The 25402-nt window shown below is 32.5% G+C and overlaps 3 protein-coding genes across 3 annotated transcripts; 1 reads left to right on the top strand and 2 right to left on the bottom strand.

Annotated features, from left to right (window-relative positions):
* Positions 1 to 1973: 1973 nt before the first annotated feature.
* LOC123655119 (NPC intracellular cholesterol transporter 1-like) lies at positions 1974 to 5032 on the bottom strand. Its single transcript, XM_045590956.1, has one exon. The coding sequence runs from the start codon at positions 5030 to 5032 to the stop codon at positions 2195 to 2197; it is 2838 nt and encodes a 945-aa protein (XP_045446912.1). The 3' UTR covers positions 1974 to 2194.
* A 4231-nt stretch (positions 5033 to 9263) lies between these two features.
* Positions 9264 to 13107, top strand: LOC123655244. Its single transcript, XM_045591068.1, has 6 exons — positions 9264 to 9353; positions 9532 to 10079; positions 10522 to 10644; positions 10994 to 11140; positions 11237 to 11458; positions 12329 to 13107. Exons 2-6 carry the CDS (start codon positions 9615 to 9617, stop codon positions 12593 to 12595), a joined length of 1224 nt encoding a protein of 407 aa, XP_045447024.1. The 5' UTR covers positions 9264 to 9353; positions 9532 to 9614; the 3' UTR covers positions 12596 to 13107.
* On the bottom strand, positions 12618 to 15017 carry LOC123655243 (interleukin-1 receptor-associated kinase 4-like). Its single transcript, XM_045591067.1, has 4 exons — positions 14712 to 15017; positions 14446 to 14612; positions 13250 to 14319; positions 12618 to 13033 (listed from the first exon to the last, which is right to left on the bottom strand). Exons 1-4 carry the CDS (start codon positions 14870 to 14872, stop codon positions 12644 to 12646), a joined length of 1788 nt encoding a protein of 595 aa, XP_045447023.1. The 5' UTR covers positions 14873 to 15017; the 3' UTR covers positions 12618 to 12643.
* Positions 15018 to 25402: the final 10385 nt, after the last annotated feature.

The raw sequence follows: 25402 nt of genomic DNA, 5'->3' as shown, positions 1-25402 counted from the left end.
ACCGGGGCACCGCACGTCGCCATACTCCGGCAGACCGCAGGCAGCGGTCAAACAGTTCCCGGGGACTATCGCCGAGGTGCCCGAGAGCGATCCCAAGTACTCTTCCGTGCACCCCGTCTGGATCCGACGCCCTTTTCTTACTCTGAAGGCGGTACAGAGCCGTCTACATTTCAGCCTCTGTGACGGGTGGCGGAACACCCTCCTCCTCGTCTGGTGTCTGCCGAGCCATCCTGGGATACATATAGCCCTCGAGTTTGTCGGGAAAGAGTTTCCCGACGATCCTCCTCAGTTACTCCGGCTGGAGCGTATCACTGATGGGGGCCGACTGGGACGACAATTATACGGTCGGCCCCGGAGGTCTCTCTCTAGACCCCCAACTAACTCCAGCCAGACCTCCTCCTTAGCGTAAACGGCTGGAATATAAACGTTATAATACAAAAAATTTAAATGAAATGAAATAAAAAACGCTATGGCTCCAAAGGAGTAGAATAAGAATATCAACCGATGTACCTATAAGGATTGAAAATAATGTCATATATAAATGATTATACCTAGAGTTTAATTCGCTAATTGCGAACATTCATGTTTTATAAAATGATTATTTCATTATAAGTTTATAACCACTCATACTTTTTTTATATATTTTGCTTATATTTCTAATAGTTCTGAATTTATTCTAAACTAGCTGTGCCCACGACTTCGGCTGCGTGGAATTCAGCAAAAAAAATATTATTCAGTTCGCAGTTGAAAAATAAATAAATTCCTAAAATAAAAGTAGCCTAAGTTACTCCTTATTACATCACCTATCTGCTAGTGAAAGTCCCGTCAGAATCGGTCCAACCGTTTCAGAGATAAGCCGAAACAGACAGACAGATAGAAAATAACATAATTGTGTTTGCAGGCAAATGAAGCAAAACCGACTTCAATTATATCGACAAGTAATACAACGTCGGTAGACGAAAAAATAGTCAAGTAAATACGTATTATCAAAGATTACTCCAAAATTTGTAATCAGATCTCGATGAAATTTAAATATGACCACATGATAAACATCGGCTTTCGATTAAATTAAAAATCATCAAAATCGGTACACCCAGTAAAAGTTATGCGGATTTTCGAGAGTTTCCCTCGATTTCAGATCAGAGAGATCAGATCCTGGTTTCCTTATCATGGTACCAAACTAGAGATATCTCCTTTCCAACGAAACAAGACTTATCAAAATCGGTTCATAAAAGACGGAGTTATCCCCGAACATACATATATATATACATATATACACGATCGAATTGAGTAACCTCTTCCTTTTTTTTTTGAAGTCGGTTAAAAAATTGTAAAAAATATGATTTTTGTATATGTACCGTGTACACATCCATATACATTTAGTAAAAACCGGTTATTTTAATATTATAAACAGACACTCCAATTTAATTTATTTGTATAGATGAATAAAAATGGATATATGTATGTACCTAATTCCTCGATCTCTTAAAATAATCGCGGTTTGTTCTATTGGATGATTAAGGAAACAAATAAGACACAAAATAAAATAATTATTTTATTGTTAGCTGTGTATATTTTTTGTAAAATTCTATTTATCATCACCACATTGCAAGTTAATTGACTTCATTAAACTATCACAATCAATAATTTTATTACCTAAGATAAAGAGAAGACTGTATATATTTTAATTAGCAAATCCATAGTATTATTTAAATAATAATATTTCAATATATTTCAATATATATATATATATATATATATATATATATATATATATATATATATATATATATATATATATATATATACAATTTAAATATGAATATAATGCAAATAACTATGATATAACTATTTTTAACAATAAATATTCTCTCTTTAGGTATATTGCGTTGTCAATAAACGAGTAACGAGCAAATACTCGATAACGAAATGTAGGTATTGTTGAAAAACTAGTGTAAAAATTACTCATCATATCGGGTAACACATATGTACGTAAATTTATTAATACAATAATCACTCTGTTAAAATAAACCATACTGTTGTTCAAACTAAATTCATAACCCTTTTGATTATACAAATTAATACATACATAATTATGTAAATTTTACTTAATGATAAGATAAAAATAAAATCTATAGTGACTAAGTAAACTCTACAATGCAGAATAAATTACAAATACAAAATATTGCTTCGTTTAACCATCATCTCCTTGTTTTTCTTTTTCATAAAACTTTCCATTCAATTCTACACACTCCGGTGTTAACTCTTTTTCGTCTCTATGTGGTTTATATGGTGCTGGGCCGATTAAAGACAAAACTACTGGCAAAAACAGTAAACCATTAAAAAGACCAAAAAGAATTACGAGTAAGAATATTTTGAAAAATGACTGAAAAGTATAGGCCTTTGACATACTTAATAAAGACAAAGAAAGCAAGGTTGACCCTCCACCCAACAAAACAGCTGTACCTATCGATGTTACGGTTTTAAACGCCCGTTCATTGCGGGAACCCTCAGAAATCGTTAAAAAGGTATGACCAACATGTGCGGCGTAATCTACACAAAGACCTATTGCTAGTTCGAGGCCTATACAACAAACAATATCAACAGTCATTCCCCATCTTTGCATCCAACCTAAAACATTAACAATAGTTAATAAAACACAAATGAATATCCACAAACACATCTGAAGATTCGTAATGAGAATGACAGTGCAAACCATTACACAAAATAGGGCTAGTTCAATATTTCTTTCAACTTCGACACCTATAATTTCGTCAGTAACCCAATTAGCAAATGCTTTTGACCAAACGCTACGATAACCATTACCTGTTGTAATATTAGTTGATTTAACAATATGTTTTATTCTATTCATAGCTGGTATATATTCCTCTGGACCTTTGAACCTCTTAAATCGAAATGATATCAATGATGCCGTAATATTATTAAATACATGCCCACAGGTCAGAGATTCCTTAAATTTAAAGTTCATTTGAAATCGGCCACCAATTGGACTAAAAATAAACCTAGATAAATACTTGTTAAATTGCACGTTAGATACTTCTGATGAGTTTCTCAAATTGTGACCATAATTCGTGAGAACATATCCATGAAAAGTTTCAACCCAAGTATTTAGTTCAGTAACATAAGGTTCATTCCTCAATACTTGAATCATATCATAAATTTTAAAAAATTCTTTATTGTAATCTATTTCACCTAAGAAAATGACTCCAGGTTGTCCCTCATCATAATATAAGTTGTGAACATCTAAATAATCTCTATAATAAGTACCATCAGGAATAAACCATTTTGGATCAAATCTCTCTTCTAATTTCAATACTGATACGACACTAAAACTAGCCATAACTACAGTGAATAATATAATAATCATCTTTCCTGGAATAGTTAATACCATATTTCTATAAATACTTGCCAGTAGGTTTGAAAAAAATGTGTTCTCTGTTGATGACGAAACATCGTTTTTATGTTTATAACAAAGCAATAGGCCATTTCGTTTTTGTTCAATTCGTCTAACATCTAATGTAAAAACTGCTACATAAAATGTAATAGAATAACAAAATATAAAAAACACTCCCACAGCTGCATAAATACAAAAAGATTTTAGTGATGGTAAAATTGTGATGGCTCCTATTAAAAGTGCTACAATATCAGTGAAAGATGTTATGACAATTGATACTCCAGCATGTTTAAGCATATGTCCCACTTTCATGGGAACAGATTGGCAGGTAGCTGAATCTAAGACAATTTTCCAACAAGCATTCATGACAAACATATCATCCACACCTAAACCCATTAAGAGAAAAGGTAAAGAAGAATGAACAGGACCAAAAGGTATACCCATCAAGGAACACCACCCTATTGTAGTTATATAGGCCATTCCAACATTTAATAGACCAACACTACCTAATGTTAATCTGATCTCCAACCAATTACAACGAGACACAGCAATAACTACATAGATAAACATCATTACTATGCCAATTAATAATTTATCCATTTCCTGAAACATTGTCTCTCCACTAGTATCTGCAAAGCTTCTTCCTGCTTCGAAATAAAATTTTAAATTACTGTCATTATAATGTAAGGATTTTACATACTTTAAATATTCTATTTCCCATAGTGCCAGTGGTACTGATACCCAGTCCTCTGTTCCAATTAAATTTCCTACTTCATTAAGATTGACTTCTGTCATGTTTACATACATACACCAAGTAAGTAAAATAGATTTAGCTGAAACAATATCACCAGTCTCATCACGTTCTACTCCTCCTAACAACTGTGAAAAGTCTAAGGGATGACCTGTAGAAGGATTACTTTTCATTTCATTAATTTTTTTTATTACATCATAATTTGATGCATTATTGATTAGAGTTAAATTACTCTTCCACATGTCTAAAATATTATACTGAAGACAGGTTAATGGAAAACTTTCAAGAAAACTACAATAAAAATCATCATCGATCCAAAGGGATGGATCAGACAAGTCTTCTTCTATTACATTATGCTTTTGTGAAGATTTGCTTTTATTAGTTATTATGGAATCCTCAGATCTAGACTTCCAGGTAGTACTAGCAAAGTTAACAATAGGAACTTTAAAACACAAATCATCCAGAGAAAATGTTTGGTTCTTATACTGAGCCTCCAGTAAGCGTACCTGATTTGAGATATTATAAACTAGTTTTATTACTTTTGGATCTAATACATTATCTGCCGTAATTAACAATTTTTGTAATCTAAAATTTGTACCAAAGTTATTGATATACCAATTGGTATCATAAAAGAAATCTGAATCTGGAGGTACCCATAACTTCATAGGATTCTTTTCTATGTGAAAATTGAATAATCCTCCACAGCTCAGGAGGACAAAGGCCCACGTTGCTGCTATAGTTCTCCATGGATATTTTGCAACAAACACTCCTATAGAAAAAAATATTCTCTCAACAAATTCAACGAAAATAGATGAAATATATTCCCATATTTGTTGTGGTGACCTAAGCTTCTTCTTCGCAGGCATAAGTAAAGCTGTCAAAACGAATGTTAGCGAAATCACACAAGTCACTTTAAATTTATGTAATAAAAGTTAGTTTTTATTACACCTCTATAAAATAGTTTATAATCACGTAAGAACAAACATTTTTTTATCACTTAATAAAAATCAGTGTTATTACGTCTTTAGAAAAACACCATACTATCAATTGTATATATTTTATAGAAACACTATTCCACCAAGTAAATTACGCACATATTTTGCACAGTTTATTATCTTGACACTCTGGTATTAATTTATTTCACTTGATTCACTATTGAGTCGTTATCGGTTTCTGGGGCAAAATCATATGAGTATAGCGGTGCCAAATAGTTAATTTAAGAATGATTATTTATCGTTAAAAGTAGAATCTTATAAAATTGGCGGGAAATTGCAAAAAGTTAATTCGACTCTTTTTATTGGTCAAGGAGTTAGATTGTATGCCACTTTTGTAGCTATAGTAAATATGAACGTACAATACACACTACTGCAATCTGACAATAATCTCAAGTTACTGTATACAAAAAAAAATGAAAAGAATGCAACTTCAGCATTGTGATAAACCACGGTGATGAACATAGAAACTATATTCTATTTCACGTAAGATGGGTACGGTGACACATGTCAAATTAACTCTATAGTGAGGTGACCATGCATAATTAATTGATGTAATTCGATTATCGAGTACAAATGCGGTTAACCTTTAATCGATTATATAAAAAAAAAATTTTAACTGCTTATTAAAAATTAATCATCGCTATAGTGAATAAATAATATTTTAAGGGTGGTGTTAAACGCGAGAAATGAGCTATCGACAAACCCATTAACACAGCTCACGTGGCAAATTATTAGTCGTTCGCCTTTACCCTACGGTACTTTAGTCGAAGAATGAGCAGTGTCGTCTGTCCATGCACTTTGCCAACAGTATGATTGGCGTTCAACCGTGTCTAGTCAAGGAATACTACGTTGTTCCAATCCGTAATGTTTTTCGCCTTTTCTAAGAATGTCGCAAAGTTTTCACGCACTTTTCCGTTTGTTAACTTTTTTTTATTTTATGAAAATCCAATTTTAAAAGTCGCCATAACGATGTCACACTTCCATTAAATAATTTAGCACCTTTCAAAAACATTAATTATTGTAAAACTGTGGGCAACTCATTTCTCCGCTAACAATCATATTCAACCTGAACGACCAAACATTTATTTCCTTTTCCTCTTTTTGGGAGTCGATAACTTATTATTTTCCATATTGATGTCACCATACTTTTCTTTACTTATTTTTGACACTAAGCTGTGTGGCTACGGCAATAAAAAATATAGCCACCAGCGTCTCTTCACGTGGGTGTTGTAGGAGGCGACTAAGGGATAACCCAGTTCCACTACCACCTTGAGACTTATAAAGCCAACCGATAGCGGGATAACCATTCAACTGCTGGCTTTGAAATACAAAGGCCGAAGACGGGCAACAGCGTCTTCAGTGCGACAAAGCCGGCCTTGCGGTCACCAACCGGCCCAGCGTGGTGACTATAGGCAACACACATGAGTTCACGCCATTTTTTGGCACGAGCTTGTGGAGGCCTATGTCCAACGGTGGACTGCGATAGGCTGAAGTAATTTTTGACACTGTATTACGCCTAATTTCAAGTGCCTGTGCAACTCGATCCACTATGTGGTTGACAGATAATAATGGACCGCTATTTTCTCACTCCCGTTCAAAGTATTCCCGAAAGCGGACAACCAATTTACTGTTTGAAACGGTCTTCTTTTGTTCTTTTCGGCATTTTACAGAACAGAACACACACACAAAAAATGAATAACTAAAAATAATAATAATAACAGAACTTAACAACAATAAAACAGCAACAAATACAACTATAGCAACTGGCAAAACCAAAACACGGGAACCATACAAGAGACAGAAAGTACTGATTGAGATATCTCGAGTCAGTGAGATGACGCGATTCACAAGATGGCCGTTACGATTATTTATTTTAGCCGATTACTACGTGTCAATCCCTATCATTAAACGTTTCGTTTCATGCCTGTAATTTTAAGTTATCATTTTTTCTGTACCTTTTTTATTTTGTTTAAAATGTAAAAACGCATATATAAATACAATTTCAATCTAATCAAGCATTATTATTTGCTTTGGAAACTAATTGGTGATTTTTAAAAATGTATATTTATCCGTTTTGTTGAAAATAGTGAGCGTGTATTAGAACATATCAAATGTCACCGTACCCATCCTATGTGAAATAGATTATACTGTCACTTTATATGTCAACCGTAATGTCAACCATGGAGCATAGAGAATTTCTCTATGCTCCATGATGTCAACTCTCAGTACTGTCACTGAATGGTCACTCATTGATCACTTTGAGTGCGTTCCACTAAGCGACCACAACGACTACAATATTTGTATCGCTTTTTCTATAGTTCCACCTAAAGACCGTTTATTTCTCATTCGTTTCGTCAAATATGCAAAGATAAATTTACGGGAATCCATATCAAATTAAATTCACTCCAATCCATGTGAAATATTTACACCAACGCGACTTTTATAAGTGGAACGCATATTTGAACGCTGTCTACTCAACATCAACATGCAGCTGTGGAGGTTGTAACTAAATATTTCGCATGGATTGGGAGTAAAGCTTAATTCAAGATGGAATTTATCATTGCGATAAAATTGAATAACTTAACAATGAAAAATATTAATAAATAAAATAAAATCAAATAAATAATTAAAACAATTATTAGCAGTTTTGATGAAAGCCAACTCTGACTCAATGAAAACTTAAAGTAGTTAACTTAGTTTTTTTTTTATTTATTTATTTTTTGCTATTTCAATTGTTCGCTAATTGTTCTTCAATTTTCGATCAAAACTCTTTTGTTCGTTTTTAGTTTCTTTTTTCAAAAATTGACTGGTTAACAATAAATATTGATTTTGTAACTTTTTTTTTAACGATAGAAAGGACGTTACACTCGTTGCGGTCATATAGTAGAGCGTCCCGTTGTTATTGGTAATTTAGTAGGTAGGTATTTGAAGTATTGAAAAGTAAAATCTCAAATATTGACTGTTTATTTCTTGGGTTGTTAATTTGTTTTTCAACCGTACTTCTCTGTACAACTGAAAGCCATTAAACCAATCAATCAATTAACGGCCGAACCCAATATTCAATCTATCTCTGGTTATGTCCTACTAGAGACAGAAATATCTATCTATCATTCATTTTACTGACCCAATAAACTTGTCGACGATAGGCAATCCTATCCTTCAAAGCTGTCTATCGACGAGAGGAAGGATAGCTTACCAGAGATAACAGTTCGTATGAAAATGACAGTGTAAGCGTCCCAATAATAATAGAGTTCTATCTGTCAGTAGCGTTGGTTATCTTTAGTAACAACAATATCCGATCTATAGTTTTCGGGGGATAACTAAGATTTAGTATTTTCTTTGTTTAAAATAAAATTAATTTCGAGTGAAAAATAATGGCAGACTCAAGTTCTAGTAGTAGTTCAAGTGATATTGCTCTTTTGCAACAATTAATTGAATAAAAATAATAAGTTTCTTGTGAAATAATACTTACTTTACTCATCTTGTGAATAAAACAAAAAATTTGGTGAATGATTGTATAATTTGCAATGATTTGTATAATTTGAATTTTGATTTGTAAAAAAAAAATAGAAACGAAACGACGATTCAATAAAGCGTAATGGCGTCGTAGCGTCTTTTCGTGTCGTGTTAAAACGTTCCGTTACTAGATTTACCATGGATTCCATATTAAAATAATATCATTTATTATAAATTAAAAAGTCTATGTAAAAATTAATTTGTCCATATTTTTATAAAACAAGATTACTTTAATATGAATAAAATTTGTATGACAAATTTAAATACTACAAAACATCTGTGTAACATACCTGAGGCCGTCTGTGACGCTGTGTATACTGGAATGTAAGGAAGAGCTCAGGTAGCCGGTCTATCTACAGCTAACTGGAGATAGTAGTCGCCTATGCGAATTATTGGGACAACTACAAAGGATAGATAGTTAGTTATTAGCAGTCGATGATAACTACCTATCTCTATCTTTAGATTGAATATTGGGTTCGGCCGTTATTCGTTTCACTAAAACCGTGGTTGCACTCAATTATTATGATATAATAAACCTAACCTTAAAGGTTTCACTCGTAGTTTCACTTTCACTGCAATCTGCAGTCTGCACAGAGGATATTGAGTTTTCTTGTTACATGTACATGGGTAGCATAACAATTTGTGACCAGCTCTCTCGGTGTAGTAAAAATAAAAGGTATCCTATACTTTCAAAAACTGCATATTTATGATATTCTTCTTATTTAAATTCCTGCGAAATGTTAACGAATTTGTGAAAATTTGAATTCTTAACTTGTTTTTCAGTCACTCATGTCTCTTTGTGTAATAGAATATAATCTAATAAAAAATTCTAATTTCAAAATTTCTTGTTCTAGGCTAGCTTAACTTAGATTTAGCTTTTTTCATTAGAATTTAATCAGATCTTCAACTTACTGCATCATTTCTGATAATCGATAAAATGAAATATATTTCGGAATTAATGGAAAGCATCAACCGTTGTTTACTTCCAAAATTAGCTAAGTATTTCGATGAGAGTCAAACTCACAAAGAATTCGATATACGAAATGAGAATTTACGTCATAATTTTCAATTACTGGAACAATGTTTAGGAGATTTAGATATTTTAAAAACAAAAGAAGTTTCGGCCATAATAGCAGCATTACTTATATTATACAAAGAGCTGACTTGCGATTGCTCATGGAATAATGAAGACACACAGGAATATTCAAAAAAATTAAACATTTACTTTGAACTACTGTGCGGTTTACGTTTAGATAATATATTGCATCAAAGGAGTAATTTTAATGTTCAAGAAATATATGATACTTCCCTAGATATGTTGCATAGGAAACTGTCATACGAAAACTTTAAGAAGTATCCAGGACAAGTTGAAGTATACTGCTCTATTGTAAAAGATCTAAGAGTAAGTAGACAAATCTACTAGGTACTGCCATTTTGCTAATTTACCAAGATCTTTTTAAAAATATTTAACTGGCTTCAAAGAAGAGGAAATTGATTGTATTTTGTTTTATGTGCTACCTTATAATTTTTTACTGGGTATATCAATTTTAATTATTATTTTTTTAATTTAACACTATTGCTTGTTATGTGGTCCTATTTCAATTTGTTTGAGATCTGATGAGTAATTTTTAGTTATCCTTAATAATGCGTATTTATTTGAGTGTTTTACTAACTACTTACGTTGCATTACTTGTTGATGTATAATTGAAGTCATTTTTTTGTTTGTATGCTTGCAAGCAATTATTTAATATTACTACATATATATACATGCATACTTAACATTTTATAAGAAATTTGAAACAGCTTAGAGGCAAATAATAATAATAATTTTTTTTTTTTTTCAGAAATATAAAGTCAGCTTAAATCCCCAAAACGTATTTCCGGCATCATTATTATTGATCGATGATTATATCAATGCAAATAAGAGTAAAGGATTGATATGCTGTTTATCAATATTGCGATGTTTGGTATGTAATAATGAAATAAATGATTAAGTGTTTTCTAATCATTTTCTTAGTATGATTTGTAAAAACCTTTAAAATGTATGCATGATAGGACATAAGATAATTAGTAATATTTCAATAAATAGTTACATTATTTGACTTACTGTTCTCTAAGATTGGAAACAAAAACTGCATTTAATTTCATGATTCATATTTTGCTTGACACTGGTACTAACATACAGACAGACGAAATTTGTAAAAATAATTGATTTACTCACTCGACCATTTCTTTTCCTAAATATCTACTGTACTGTCACATCTGGATACAATATTTTATTATTCATATAGCTAAATAAAATACATATATCAACAGGAGTATAAACATTTCAAAGGTGGTAATTATTATGAAGTTGTATATAAAAGCCTAATGAAGGTATCTATTGAAAAAGATGCAGATATAACAAAGTTAACTCATGCATGTCTATTGGAATTGTGCAGGATTTTCCCATCAGATATAAAGGTAATCAAATCTTTGTTACAATATTAATAACAAATAATATAATTTCATTCTTTATTCATATTGTATTAATATGATTTTCTCAATGTTTTACTTTAGGACGCCAGACTTAAGGAAATCTATTCAGAAATTCTAGATCAGTTGTACACAGAATCAAATTTATACAGAAAGGCAGAATGTTTCAAATTCACAAAAAATATTATTGAATTCCACAAAGTGAGCTGTGTAATCAAAAATAATTTCAAAAACATTATAAACGATAGTTTGGATAACTGCACAAATGAAGCTGTTGCTGAAATACTTCTACCACATACATTACAGGTAATATTTATGATAACTTTTCTTTTCTTAAGGTTAACCTTATAAACGTCATTGTGTATTGTGTGTGTTTCCATAATCTGGACACCCGACACAAGAGAAAATCCTACTGGGGGCCGTTGAGTGTGAAGTGAAGTGTTTAAAATTATTCTAGGAGATATAAAGGAATATATTCCTTTGAGTTTGAATATTTGTATAGTACCTGTTTTCTATAGCAGTAGTAATATGTATTGTTTTATAAAAAGACTAGCTGACCTGGCGAACTTCGTATCACCTTATTTTTTTCTGAAATATAATAATAACATAATATATCAAAATAAAATATAGCCTATCTTTTAAGTTGGATCGAACTGCACATGGTGTGCGAATTTTATTATAATCGGTTAAGTGGTTTAGGAGTCCATTGAGGACAAACATTGTGACACAAGATTTATATATATATTAAGATGTAGAAGTGTCAATAGACACTCCATAATAGTCACATATTAAAGAAATATTTAATTTTAATTTTATGTATAGGAATTAGTAAATAACTTTAAATGTCGTTTCTTTGTTTTTTCAAAGCAACACATTGTATAATTTTCCGATTCCAATTTTAAGTAATCAATCTTATATATATGTGTGTGTGTGTGTGTAATGTAATATATGCGTGATGTAATAAAGAGTAACTTAGACTACTTTTATTTTAGAAATTAATGACTGCGAACTTAACAATAATTTTTTTTACGTACGAAGTCTTTACATGCGTACAAAGTCGCGGGCACGCTAGTATATTCATATCATTATATCATTTAAATTTAATTTTTACAACTAGAAACACTAACAAACTAATTCCACCAACTAACAAACTAATTCAAATAATATTTGTTTCAGTGTTTAGAAGAATGGCTCAAATATTGTTGGCCTATATGGAAGCTTTCTTCTGATTATAAAATGATTTCTGCCCTCTTAAAAGTATTATTAACAAGCAAAGACAGCGAAATAGCTACTCACATACAGAAACTACTGATCACCTTAATCTGTTTATGTAAAACAGATGAACAGAAGCAAATTATTGCAAACTTAGATAAAGCTAATGAAATACAAAATACTGAATTTAACTTGCGTATAGAAGCAATAAAACAAGAAATTAATGTTTAGTTTTTGTTTAATTAAAAATACATTGAATGTACATATTTAATTCATTCATTAATCGTTTTTTATTCTGTATAAAATGTTAACCACTTCTGTTATAGTAGGTCTACTTTTTCTATTATACTCAAGACAAGTTTTAGCTAAACTATAAATTTCACTAGCTTTTGTCCAAGGATTAACAACAGGATCTAACAAGTGGCTTATGTCATTATTAACAGAGTTTTCTTCAACATAATGTTTTATATTGAGGTTTTCTCCGTCGGTAGCAACAATTGGTTTTAATCCTGTGAGTAGTTCCAATAATACAATACCAAAACTGAATATATCAATTTTTTGTGTTATAGTACCGTGAATGCCCTCAGGTGCCATGTAGGCTGAAGTTCCCATTGGACATGTTGTCAGAAATGTTGAATCAAATTGCTTGGCCAAACCAAAATCACATAACTGTAAAATGCAATGAAAACATATAACTTTAGACATTTTTGTAAAAAACAAAACAATAAAGAATTACAATGAAATAATGTTTCCATTGTTTATTTATCCTCTTAACTTATATTTGTGAAATATGATATAGAACACAATTACTAATTTGTATATATTCCTAATATGCTTTTAATTGTACTCTGTTGTTAATCATTAATAAATAAATCACAATCTTACCTTGGGCACAAATTCTTTTGTCAAAAGAATATTGGCAGTTTTAACATCCCCATGAACAAAATTCTTTGTTGAGTTCTGTGAATCTGATTCAACTCCCAAAAGTTCACTTGTTTTACTTTGCAATGGTTTTTCACTAGTGTGTAAATATTTCAAGCCTTCCGCTGTTCCTATCATTATTTGAATTCTTTGGGCTTCATTCAAAATCTTTGCTTCAATATTTTGTTGTAATGATCCTCCATTAATATACTCGCATACGATACATGGCACTGGTCCGTCCTTAGAGAATCCTATTATAGGAACAATATTAATATGCCTAAATTCTGAAAGATACTTTACTTCAGCATTAAAAACTTTCATGGCAATATCAGGTTTACGATGTATTTGTAAATGACTATGAGCTTTTTTAACAGCAAGCAATCCATACTTTGAATGGTTGCCAACAAAAACATCACCAAATCCTCCACTGCCAATTCTCCCTTTTAAGCCCTCAGGGGTATTATTTAGAGTTTCAGAAAAGTTATCAGTGATGGTTTCTAATTCATTATATTCGAAGTGAATTAAATTGGTATCCTGAAGTATAGCACTGTCTATACCCATTGAAACATCAATATTTGGAAATGATGTCTGGTATGTGTTTGGATTTTGTGTCACCATATTATTACCTTTGCTCGCCTCATAGCTTACATCAGAAGCTGAGTATTCACTATATTCAGATTTAGATGACATTTTATCAATTTTTGATTTGAGCATAATGCTTAGAAATGGCACATTATAAGAGATCTGTGTTGGTTGATCTTTTGAGAATTTAATTAGATCACTCTCAGATGCCATATGAGCAGTTGTTTTGTTAAATATATTATTCTCTTTAGTCCCAGGGTCAGAAAACAATATCATATCACTGGCAGATTTCATTTGCTTCGTTGTTTTATTACATATTTCATTAAACTTTACCTTATTGATTGAACTCATATTATTGAATCTCTGTTCCATACTTTCATCATTCAACAGTTCTGTAACATTTGTTGTAATCGGTGCAGCTGGACCATGAGTTGGACGCTCAGGTAATGATTCTAAATGGAAATGATCAGTTCTAATATCATTATTACATAAATTATTTATTTATTTATATATTACAAAACAAAATTGAATTTTTATGTAAATAATTATTAAAAGTATATTATTTGTTTTTAAGTTACCTTCGAGCATTTTAGCAATTTCATCTGCTGCTCTGTATATGTGAGCTTGAGTTAGTATATCTTTTAGATGAGTTAGAGTAGGACGAACTCTGCCCGAAGTTCCCCATTCATCTAACAATATCTCTGTGCATTTCTGCTTATTTACTTTAGCATGCTCTTCAATTAATCTGTAATACAGGAATATTAACAATTGAGACAGTAAATTCAATTGTTAATTAATGGATTGATCACTTTTTTGACATAAATTAAAATTATAGTATACCAACCTTATGTGGTCATTATTGTATTTTCGTTTAGAACATTCGTTTTGAAGAGTTTCAGGTATAATTGACATAAATCTTTTCCAGTCATCATTAATTTCTAAAATATTAACAACTTCACACAGTACATCTGCTGGCAATTTACGAAGTTCGACGTTTTTGTACATGTTTGACGATATTTTCTATCTATAGTCACTTTAAAAATTTATAACCATCTCAATTTAAATTAAACAACTAAATGATTACTTTCAATTATTATTATCGTAGGCTTTGGCCTTTTTGACACTAACGATAAGTCAAAAATCTCTACCAGGAAAATACTATAGGAACCAGGGCTGCCAGGTGCACAAAAAATGTGATCGTACGCCAAGTACAAAAAAAATCGTATGCCAAGGAAATTTTGAAATAAAAAGATCGTACAGCCCTTTAAGACTATGTACTAATTTTTTATTATAAATTATCAAAATTCGTTTAGTTTTAGAAAATAAATGTAATAAAACTATTTGTTACACTCATACAAAATTTTCTATGGTCACATTTTTTAATAAAAGAATTTGTTGGGTTAAACTTCGTAAAATTTTCATTTCTTCTTAAATGATTGCTTAGCTAATAATTTGCACTTACGTGTATCATTGGATAAACTGTTTCTAAGTTTTGTTTTGATTAAATAAACTTCGCTGAATGCTCGTTCACAATTTGCACAGTAATGGGGAAAACATAACAAATTTAAAGCAAATTGAGCCAGTGTTTTATAATTTTCAAATTGTTTTTATTCCAAAACGTTTTTTTTTTTTTTCAAATCGCAATTAATACCGTAAGAGAAAATATCTATATTATACACGGTGATTTTATAACCGTTTTGGAAACGAAATATTTTACTTTGGAATCATCTATAGTACATATAAAAATGGATAAATCAATTGTAATGTTGACTAAAAAAAAGTTTCAATTTTAATATTCATTTTTATTCGATCGACTTGGAAAGTAGTAAGGCACTGATCATTCATTCATTATTTTATATGAATGAAACACGTCCGTGCGCGTTTCGGTTGATAAAAGTATACCTATAGGCGCGAGCTAGCGAGTACTTAGGTAGATAGACTCGTTTGTCCTTCATACTTTATACGGGCTTAGGACCGTCAGAAATACCTATTTTATTTAAACTTCTTTTCGATTATTAACCACGATTGTTCTTTTCACAACAAATCAATTTATAAACGGACTGTAGGTATAAACTTCAGGTGTATTTAAAAAATCGGAGTTTTCTACAGAATAATTAACTTACATACCTATTAACAGTTTATTTACACTATTTACACTTCTCTGTATCGAAGCAACTGCTCAAAATGGAGTCCGCTGCGTTCAATACACAAACGTACGCGTTTAATACAATTATCTTTTAATTTTCTTAATGTGTCTTGATCACTTTTCACTTTATCAAAAGCGTCCACTATCGCAATGCGTAAATCATCACAGCTTTCATATTGACTGACGTGTATAACTTTTTATTTCCGATCACAAGAAAAAATCCAGGGGCGTTAAGTCAGGACTTCCAGGTGGCCAAGACACAGGCCTTCCTCGACCTATCCACCTATCACTAAACTCACTGTCCAGGTACATCGTCTACTAACTCAAATATTACTCTCCTTAACATCTCTAAGTACGAATTGCCGGTTAGATGATCTTCAATAAAAATAGGCCCTATTAGTTGGTCGTTAATAATACCGGCCTACACGTTCACACTGAAACGAACCTGGTGATGGTTTTCTCGTATCAAGTAGGGGTTAATTAGAGCCGAGTAATGCTCATTGTGCACATTGTAAAGTCCCACTTGAGTAAACAGTGACTCGTCCGTCCAGAGTATGTTGTCGTTTGTATTATTTAACAACCACTGGCAAAAGGCGATTCTTGCCGGTGCGTTGTTTATTACGTGAGCCTTACGAAAATGATACGGGTGTAATCCTTGTGTACGTAATATCTTCCATACGAAGTTTTGGCTAACATCGAATTCTCTTGCTGCCATCCTTGTCCTCCGCCGGGGATCGCGCTCGAAGTACTCAAGAACATCTTCAAACTCCGGCGAATAATAATTTAAACGTCTTTGACCTTGTTTACACATGTACCGCTATGGTATTACTGACCGACTGAAAGCCAGGGACGCGGGACGCCGACGATTACAGGTGAGCCGTCATTGGTCGACTCCGGCGCAACGCGGTAGCTTGTTTTTATTGGCTAATACGATTTTGTGACGCAATATTAAAACGCATAGTATTTCTATTTTTAGAATTTACCTACCGTGTAGCGCTACTACTGGTTCTCACTTTTTGTCTGTAAACGATATGAATATCGACTTTGATGAAAAAAAAATTACATATATTTTTAAATTAACGTTATATATAGCTTCTGTTATTGATAAATAATTCAAAATTTTCGTTTCCAAAACGCTTTCAAAATCACCCGGTATATATTAGTTTTGTTAAAAAGCAAACAAATACAGCTCTTATATGATTATTCAAAGAGACTTCATTCAAGTAAAAGATCTAGGCACGCGTTAGGTAGTTGGGGTAGTTCTCCTAAATTCATGCTTACCGGTGGATGACTTTTTTTAATTATGAAATGCTTCCAGGTAATAGGAATATAAAAATCGTACATTTTGTGTACGATCTTAGTCTAGCGACCGTACATAAGTAAAAATGCAAAAAAAAAATCGTATGAGTACGATTTAAATCGTACATCTGGCAGCCCTAATAGGAACCTAACATTTGACTCTTGACAGATATAATATGTACTTTTAGCATATTGCTTATTTACTTTTGAGGTTTGGAAATCCCCATCTAAATTTTTTTTTTTTTTTTTACAAGTCATACATCCACGGGCTTATAAACCCATGTCCTTTTTTATTCTAAATACATGCAATTTTTATTTTTATTTTTTTTTCTATTTCAAGGTAGGCGTTACTCCATCTAAATTATTAAAAAGGGCCTGTTTCACCACTTGTGAATAAAATTTATCTTGCAAGTAAGTTACGTATAGATTTTAACAGCAATAGATAGAAAATGTGATTAGAACCCGTTTCTCTTCAATTAATAAACAGCTTGTATGATAATAATTAATATTTGCGAATAGAAATATGTCAGAAATATAATGGAATTCGATAGTAAAAAAGAATAAGAGATATATCAAAATATTTTTCTCTTGGATAATGTCATCCGTCATTTAGTGTTTGTTATCCAGAGCCGGTGAAACAGGCCTTAATTAATTGTAGTTTTTCATAACTACATATAGGTACCTACTTAAATGTTACCTACTTTGTCTAACTAGGATGATAGTTCATAGATCTGACAGCTCACTTATATATATATATAATATAAAATTAATATAAAATTGAGTAACCTCTTCCTTTTTTTGAAGTCAGTTAATAAATAACTAACTAGCTGTACCCTACGTGCGTTGCTACGTCTTTTTTTTATCGTACCAACTCAGAAACCCTTGTGGGCTCGTACACAACACTGCTGAAAATCATGATATGATCAAATGCATAGTTTACGATTCTATAAACATACAGACAAACATTCATTCTTATATTTATAGATTTTAATGAGTTTTTGTTTTAATCGAAAGCTGATGATACGTTTGGTATATCTAAGATACAGTGGGGGCTGTTGTGCAGAAGTTTTCATTCGTGTGGTCAAAATTACGCTCGCTTTTTCGTCTAGAGGAAGGGCTAGAATAAAATTTCACCACGTACAGGGGTAGGGGGTTAAAAAGTTACTAAAAATGTCAATTTTACTTCAAAAATCGAAATATCGTTCTTTTAAATTATATAACAGGAATGACACTCAAAACTGATATATCACGATGTTTGTGAGTGTGAATTTGATGTGAATCACTTACTTGTGAATAATCGCTGACAAATGATGTCATTTATTAAATGGTTTGTTGTTGTTTTAAAATTTATCCCCAATAGGGAAAGGCAAAGGACTATAATCCATACAGCCTAGTCTGAATTTGTAAGTTTCGTTCTGATATATCAAAAGGCCGGAGCCAAGTCTGAAGTAACTTTATTGTTCTTCTGATTCGATGACTGGTAGAGTAAGGCCGAAACCAAGTCTGAAATTTCATATTTTCGTCTACTCTTCTTTGTCTATAAGTGATAGGCGAGGTCGAAACCAAGTCTGTAATAGGCCGAAGCCTGAAATATCAAAATAAAATTTCACATCCGATGAATGAAGGTCCTGATCCTGTTTCAAATATCATTGATAGTATTGCAAATAAATTCAAATATACTAGTATAGTTATCCAAATTAGTCAATAAATCTTGTGTATTGCGCGGGACATTTTTTGGTCCAGAAGTTGATAACAAGTTGGCTATAAATAAGAGGCGTTCCAGATTAAAAGCGGAGCATTCAAAAAATATGTGATCTAAAGACTGTGTAGAGTTGTTGGTGCAATGTGGGCAAACGGGCGATGAGATGATACGCATACGATTCAAATGTGCATTAAATCTGCAATGTCCAAATCTCAAGCGGCATAGTATTGTATAATATTTTCTGCTTCTATGTTGATGCGATTTAGTAAACCAAGGACTTTTTCCAATATCTTGATTTATCTGAGCATACCAAGATCCTTTTCTTAACAAGGTTTGTCGCCAAAGATCACGCCAATCAGATAGGATTTTTGATTTAATAGCAACTAATAGATCAGTGTATGGTACGGCAACATTCTCATCAACAGGGCTGCCGCTGTCACTGTCAACAATTGAACGTGCCAGAAAGTCCACATGTTCATTTCCCCTTACTCCTATATGTGAAGGTGTCCACAATAATTTGATGTTGTAGTTTCTTCTGGATAGTTGATAAAGGAGATGTCTTATTTCTAAAATGATGAAGTTTGTATTAGCACTGAATTGATAATTATCTAAAGCCTTTAGAACGCTCATACTGTCAGTAATGATCAGCCAATATTGATTAGTTTGTTTTTTAATGAATTCTAGGGCAGCAGTAATTGCTAGAGCTTCAGCTGTAAATATTGATATCTCCTTTTTCAATCTGACGCCTTGGCCAAACTTCAGATGAGGTACATAATAGGCCATGGAAACATTTATATCATTTTTTGATCCATCTGTGTAAACTTGTTTGAACTTATCAGAGTATTGTGCTATGAGGTTGTAAACTTCCTGGCGCTCTTTTAGCTTATGGTCAATAATAATATCGATTTGATTAATAAGACAGTCAAACTCCTTTTCGTAACACATCCAATTGCTAGAACTGTGTATTTTGTGTTGGTTATTTAGATTTAACATGAATGAATATTCGAAGAGAATAAATGGGTTATTAGAAGTTAATGGAGCATTTACAGGATATTTACTATGTAAGTAATTAAGCTTTTTAATTAGAGGATGATTACTAATGGAAAACAGTTTTAGCAAAAAACAGTATTTCAAATATTTAAATCTAAGGTGTAAAGGGGAAATGTTGCACTCGACCTGTAACGAATTAATTGGGGTTGTTTTCATGGCGCCAGTGATAAGTCTCAGGCTGTGATTTTGAATAATATTTAATTTGTTAACCAACTTGTCATTAGCAGAAAAACATAGAAATCCATATTCAAAATGACTGCGTACAAGAGATTTATATAGGGTAAGAAGGATTTTTGGATCAGAACCCCAATATGTTTTTGCAAGAGACTTTAAAATATTAAGAGCCTTAAGAGCTCTATCAACTATGTGATCTACATATTTGTTCCATGATAAGTTATTCATGAATATAACACCTAAAAATTTAACTTCATTTGTGATAAGAAGAGATATATTATTATAGTTTATTTTAATTCTTTCAGACCCTACTTTATTAAAAACTATGACTTTAGACTTTTCAAAGCTAATGTCCAATGCAAGATAATTAAAATAAGAATTTAATTTAACTAAAGCTTCGTTTAACTTAAGATTTAGGGTAGTTATATTATTACTAGAACAATAGACTACCAAATCATCAGCAAACTGTAAATTGTATATATGAGAGCCTAGAATTAAGTTTAATCTATGTATATAAAGTGTGAAAATCAATGGACTCAAAATGCTACCTTGACATGTACCTTTATGAGAAAGCCTTGGACCAATAAGTCTATTATTATACTTAACAAATACCTTCCTACTGTGCAAAAAATTAAAAATCCATTGTATAACTTTTACAGGTAAACCAATCGCAGCTAATTCCGTGGATAGAATATGATGGTTAACATTATTAAAGGCTCCAACTACATCGAAGAAAACTCCAGCGAGAGCTTGCTTTGATTGTATAGCATTATAAATATCAAGATGTAAGTGAGCAATGCTCTCCCTTGAAGACCTGCCTCTTCTAAAACCAAACTGATTAGAAGGTAAAATATGATTAGACTCTATGAAATGTTCCAATCTTTGTTTTAAAAGTTGTTCAAATATTTTTCCCATGCAAGAAGTCAATGCTATAGGTCTATATGAATCAAAGTTAAACTTGTCCTTGTTGGGTTTTAAGATAGGTACTAAACAATCAACCTTCCAATCCATAGGAATAAGATTATGCTCCCAAAGAAGATTCAGGATATTTAATAAAATTAGTTTAGATTGAGAAGACAGGTGTTTAAGCATTTTATATGAAATGTAGTCAAGGCCAGGTGTAGAGTCTTTTCTGGATGAAATAGCAGAATTTAATTCGACAATGGTAAAAGATTTTATAATAAAATTTTGATTAGGAAGAATATGGCAGAAAGAATTAAGATTAAAGGCTGGCTCTACAGTATCTGGAGTATATTTTTTGAGAAAATCAAAGATCCAAGAATAGTCAGAGTTGTTATGGGAAGGTGGAGAATAGCTTTTGTTAAATTTTCGCATATACGTCCAAATGACTGATATAGGAGTCGATCTGTTAAATTGTTCACAAAGTTTTATCCAACTGTTTCTTCTCTCATTTCTGATAATATATTTTTTGGTGGCTTGTAGTCTTTTAAAATTAATGTAATTAGCCTCAGTGGGATCAGATTTAAAAGTCAAATAAGCGTTTTTGCTATTTAATACGGCTTTGGTGCAATTGAAATTCCACCAAGGAAGAAGTTTTTTTTTTTTATTTAAGTTAGAAGGAGAGCATGAAGATAAAGCTGTATTAACCAAAGAGTGCTTAGAAATAGAAGATGATTTCCACAGTGCTGAGTGTAAAATATCTGTAAATTTTGTGTAGTTATGAAGGGGGTCTTGTGTATCAAGAGAAAATTCAGTGAGCAATAGTTGGACATTTAAATTATAAATGTTCCAATCAACGTTGTTCAGGTTAGGGAAGCAGGGTAGTGAGCTACTATTGGGAATAGGAGTGGCATTGTAATGATTGTTATTAAGTAAAATTTTTGTGATTACAGGAAAGTGGTAGCTGCCTAAGGGATCGTCATGTACTGACCAGTCACACTCTAGAGCCAATGAAGGTGATACTATGGTTAAGTCAAGAGCATTCTGTCTCCATATGTGCGAACCAACAGTGGTCATACTTCCGTCATTAAGTATAACCAAATTATTGTTATTGATAGACTCTAAAATGTCTTTGCCTCGACAATTAGAAGTAGAACAGCCCCAGGCTGAGTTTAGGCCATTAAAATCTCCTGCTAGGAAGATTGGTTCTGGTAAACTTTTAATTAACCTGTCTAGTTTAGATTTAGAAAAAGCAGGATTGCAATTAGTTGGACTGTAAAAGCTTATGATAGTAAGTTCTTTGTTGCTAGAGTATTTTATACGAACAACAACATTTTGAATGGAGTCATCATAAAAAGTATCAATTTTAGAATAAGAAATAGAGCTATGTATTAATATGGCTACGCCATTGTGGGTGTTTCCTGAATCAAGACGAATTACATTGTAATGACGTATCTTAAATTTTTGACAAGGCTTTAACCAAGTCTCACAAATTAACGCAATGTGAATATTTTTGTCCAAAAGGAAATAATTAAAAATATGTTGATTGTGTAGAATACTCTGAGCATTCCATTGCACAATATTTAAAGTATCCATAAAGTACAAATTATTTATTAGTAACCTTTTTTAATGTATCTTGCAGGACATTTTTAATATTTTGGGAAGAGATAGGTATTTCATTATTTTTGTTTAGTGTTATAAGTTTTACTAAAGCTTCTGTAATAGATTTGAGTATTATTTCGGAATTTAAAAGAGATAAGAACTGATCAGTTTTGTTTAATGATGGAAAGTGAGAGCTGTTTAAAACATCAACAAAGCTTTTTTTCTGAAATTTATCTCTGTTAAGCTGGATTTTTTCTTTTTTAACAGGGCATGCAGGGGATATGGCAATGTGATTGCCAGAGCAGTGACAGCAACTGGCTGCAGTATAAGGAGTCTGACAATCTTTAAAATTGTGACCTTCGCCACAAATGCTGCATCTTTGTGAATTTTTACAGAATTTTGCAATATGACCATATCTTAAACACTTTAGACACTGCTTTACTGGCGGGATGTATTGCCGTACTTCGAACCGCCAGCTGTTGAGGTCCACACTATCTGGTAAATTGGGACAGGAAAAGGTTATAGAAATTGTTTTTGTGGGGATTAATTTTATTTCTCCATTTTCTCTTACACGTCGCATAAATCTACGTATAGATATAATATTTTTCGTGCTAGTTAGAGCTGAATATATTTCTTTATTGGATAATTCTATAGGCACATGAGAAATTACCCCAGTGACCTCTGTAGCGGCAGCCGGAAGGGAAGCTTTAAGTTTGTACCCATCAAGATATTTTTTGTTGCCTAAGACCGCGTTAGCAAAAGCAGGTCTATCAAAGATAACTCCAACTTTACTTTTATTAATGCGTTTTAGTTGTTTCACGCCTTTATTATATTTTTTTATGCTATTAGCGAGTGTCATCATGTCTCTTGTTCCGATTGGCTTGTCAGCCTCTGTACTCTCCAGGAATACAATATAGTCAAAATTACCCCCGTTCTCAGGGTAGTGCCGCACGTAATCGGCTACCCGAAACGGGGCATACCTTTCGGCGTCTGTTAGCTCAACAGATTTTATGGACTCGGAGTCGGAGCTCAACGAGTCGTCCTCAGCGTTATCTTCCTCCTTCTTTTTCCTTTTCTTACTTCTCCCCATCTCTTGATTAATTTATAAGTATTTATTTATAAAAAACTCCAGTGAATGAATTATAAAATTAATAAAATATTTTTGAAAAAAAAAGACCGCCTTTTCACTTCAAAGTTCCCGCGCTTTTTCTCCCGTTGTTATCTTAAATGGTTTGTATTTGGAACATTACCTTTATATATTCTTTGCTTATCAGTTTATTTGTCAATAATTTTTTTTTTTTTTTTATGTCACTAGGTCGGCAAACAAGCGTACGGCTCACCTGATGGTAAGCGATTACCGTAGCTTATAGACATATGCAACACCAGAAGCATCGCAAGCGCGTTGCCGACCCAATCCCCAGGAACTCTGGTCACCTTACTCACCAACAGGAACACAATACTGCTTGAAAACAGTATTATTTTGCTGTGATCTTCTGTAAGGTCAAGGTACTACCAAAGTTTTACACTAAGCTAGTACTTATATTGATAGGACTCATAAATTAACACAATAACTGTTTTTTGTTTGCTCGCAAACAAAAAAACCGGCTTGAATTACATAGACGAGTAATACAACGTAAGTTGACGAAAAAAAATAACAAACTCACTATAGTCGTCACTACAATTTTCGAGGGTTCCCCTTGATTTCTCTAGAATTCCCTCATCAGATCCTGGTTTCCTTATCATGGTACCTACCACCCCTAGGATATCTCCTTTCCAACAAAAAAAAAAAGAATTGTCAAAATCGGTTCATAAACGACGAGACCAAGGTCTTCTGACTACTAACAGCTACTCTAATATCAAATAAATCACTAACGGTCTCTCTGAATTCTTATTATGAATCTGAAGAACTAATTTATCTGAAAACTTATCTCAGGAGCGACTGGTTGTCAGAATGTATTTATTGAGTAATTATATAATAATTGTGTTAGTTAGCAAACGACAAAATCCGGCTTCAATTTACATCGATAAGTAATTCAACGTAGGTAGCCAAAAAAATAATCAATTAAATACTCATTATTAAGTATAACTCAAAAAGCACTCGTCAGATCTCGCTCAAATTTAAATAGGACCACATGGCAAGCAAAAAAGAATCATCAAAAGCAGGATACCTGGTAAAGTTACAAGATGATACGCGACACACATCAAAATTAGACGAATTAAGAAATTCCTCCATTTTTTAAGTCTTTTTGATTTTAATTGACTGCTTGATCGACTGAAGTCGGTTTTTGTTTTTGTTTGCAAGCAAACCCAATTATTTAAAGTCGGTTAAAAACCATCATGACTCTTTAAACAGAGCAATTACGGTAGACGCGATCAAACCATGCACGGTGCATAGTTATAATCTTGTGATGTTAAAAACTAGCTGTTACCCGCGACTTTTTTAGCGGGCGTCTTGAACTATTTCAGAGTACAAAATATCCCTCTGCACAATTTGAACTGGCCTCCAAAAAAGAAAGAAGAGGAAGAGGAGGAAAAGGAGGAAGAGGAGGAAGAGGAGGAGGAGGAGGAAGAGGAGGAGGAGAAGGAAGAGGAGGAGGAGGAGGAAGAGGAGGAGGAAGAGGAAGAGGAGGAGGAAGAGGAAGAGGAGGAGGAAGAGGAAGAG

The sequence above is a fragment of the Melitaea cinxia genome, chromosome 7 (genome assembly GCF_905220565.1).
Source record: "Melitaea cinxia chromosome 7, ilMelCinx1.1, whole genome shotgun sequence".
In the NCBI taxonomy this organism is placed as follows: domain Eukaryota; kingdom Metazoa; phylum Arthropoda; class Insecta; order Lepidoptera; family Nymphalidae; genus Melitaea; species Melitaea cinxia.
Note: the sequence above shows the minus strand (reverse complement) of the source record. Positions and strands in the feature narration are given on the sequence as shown.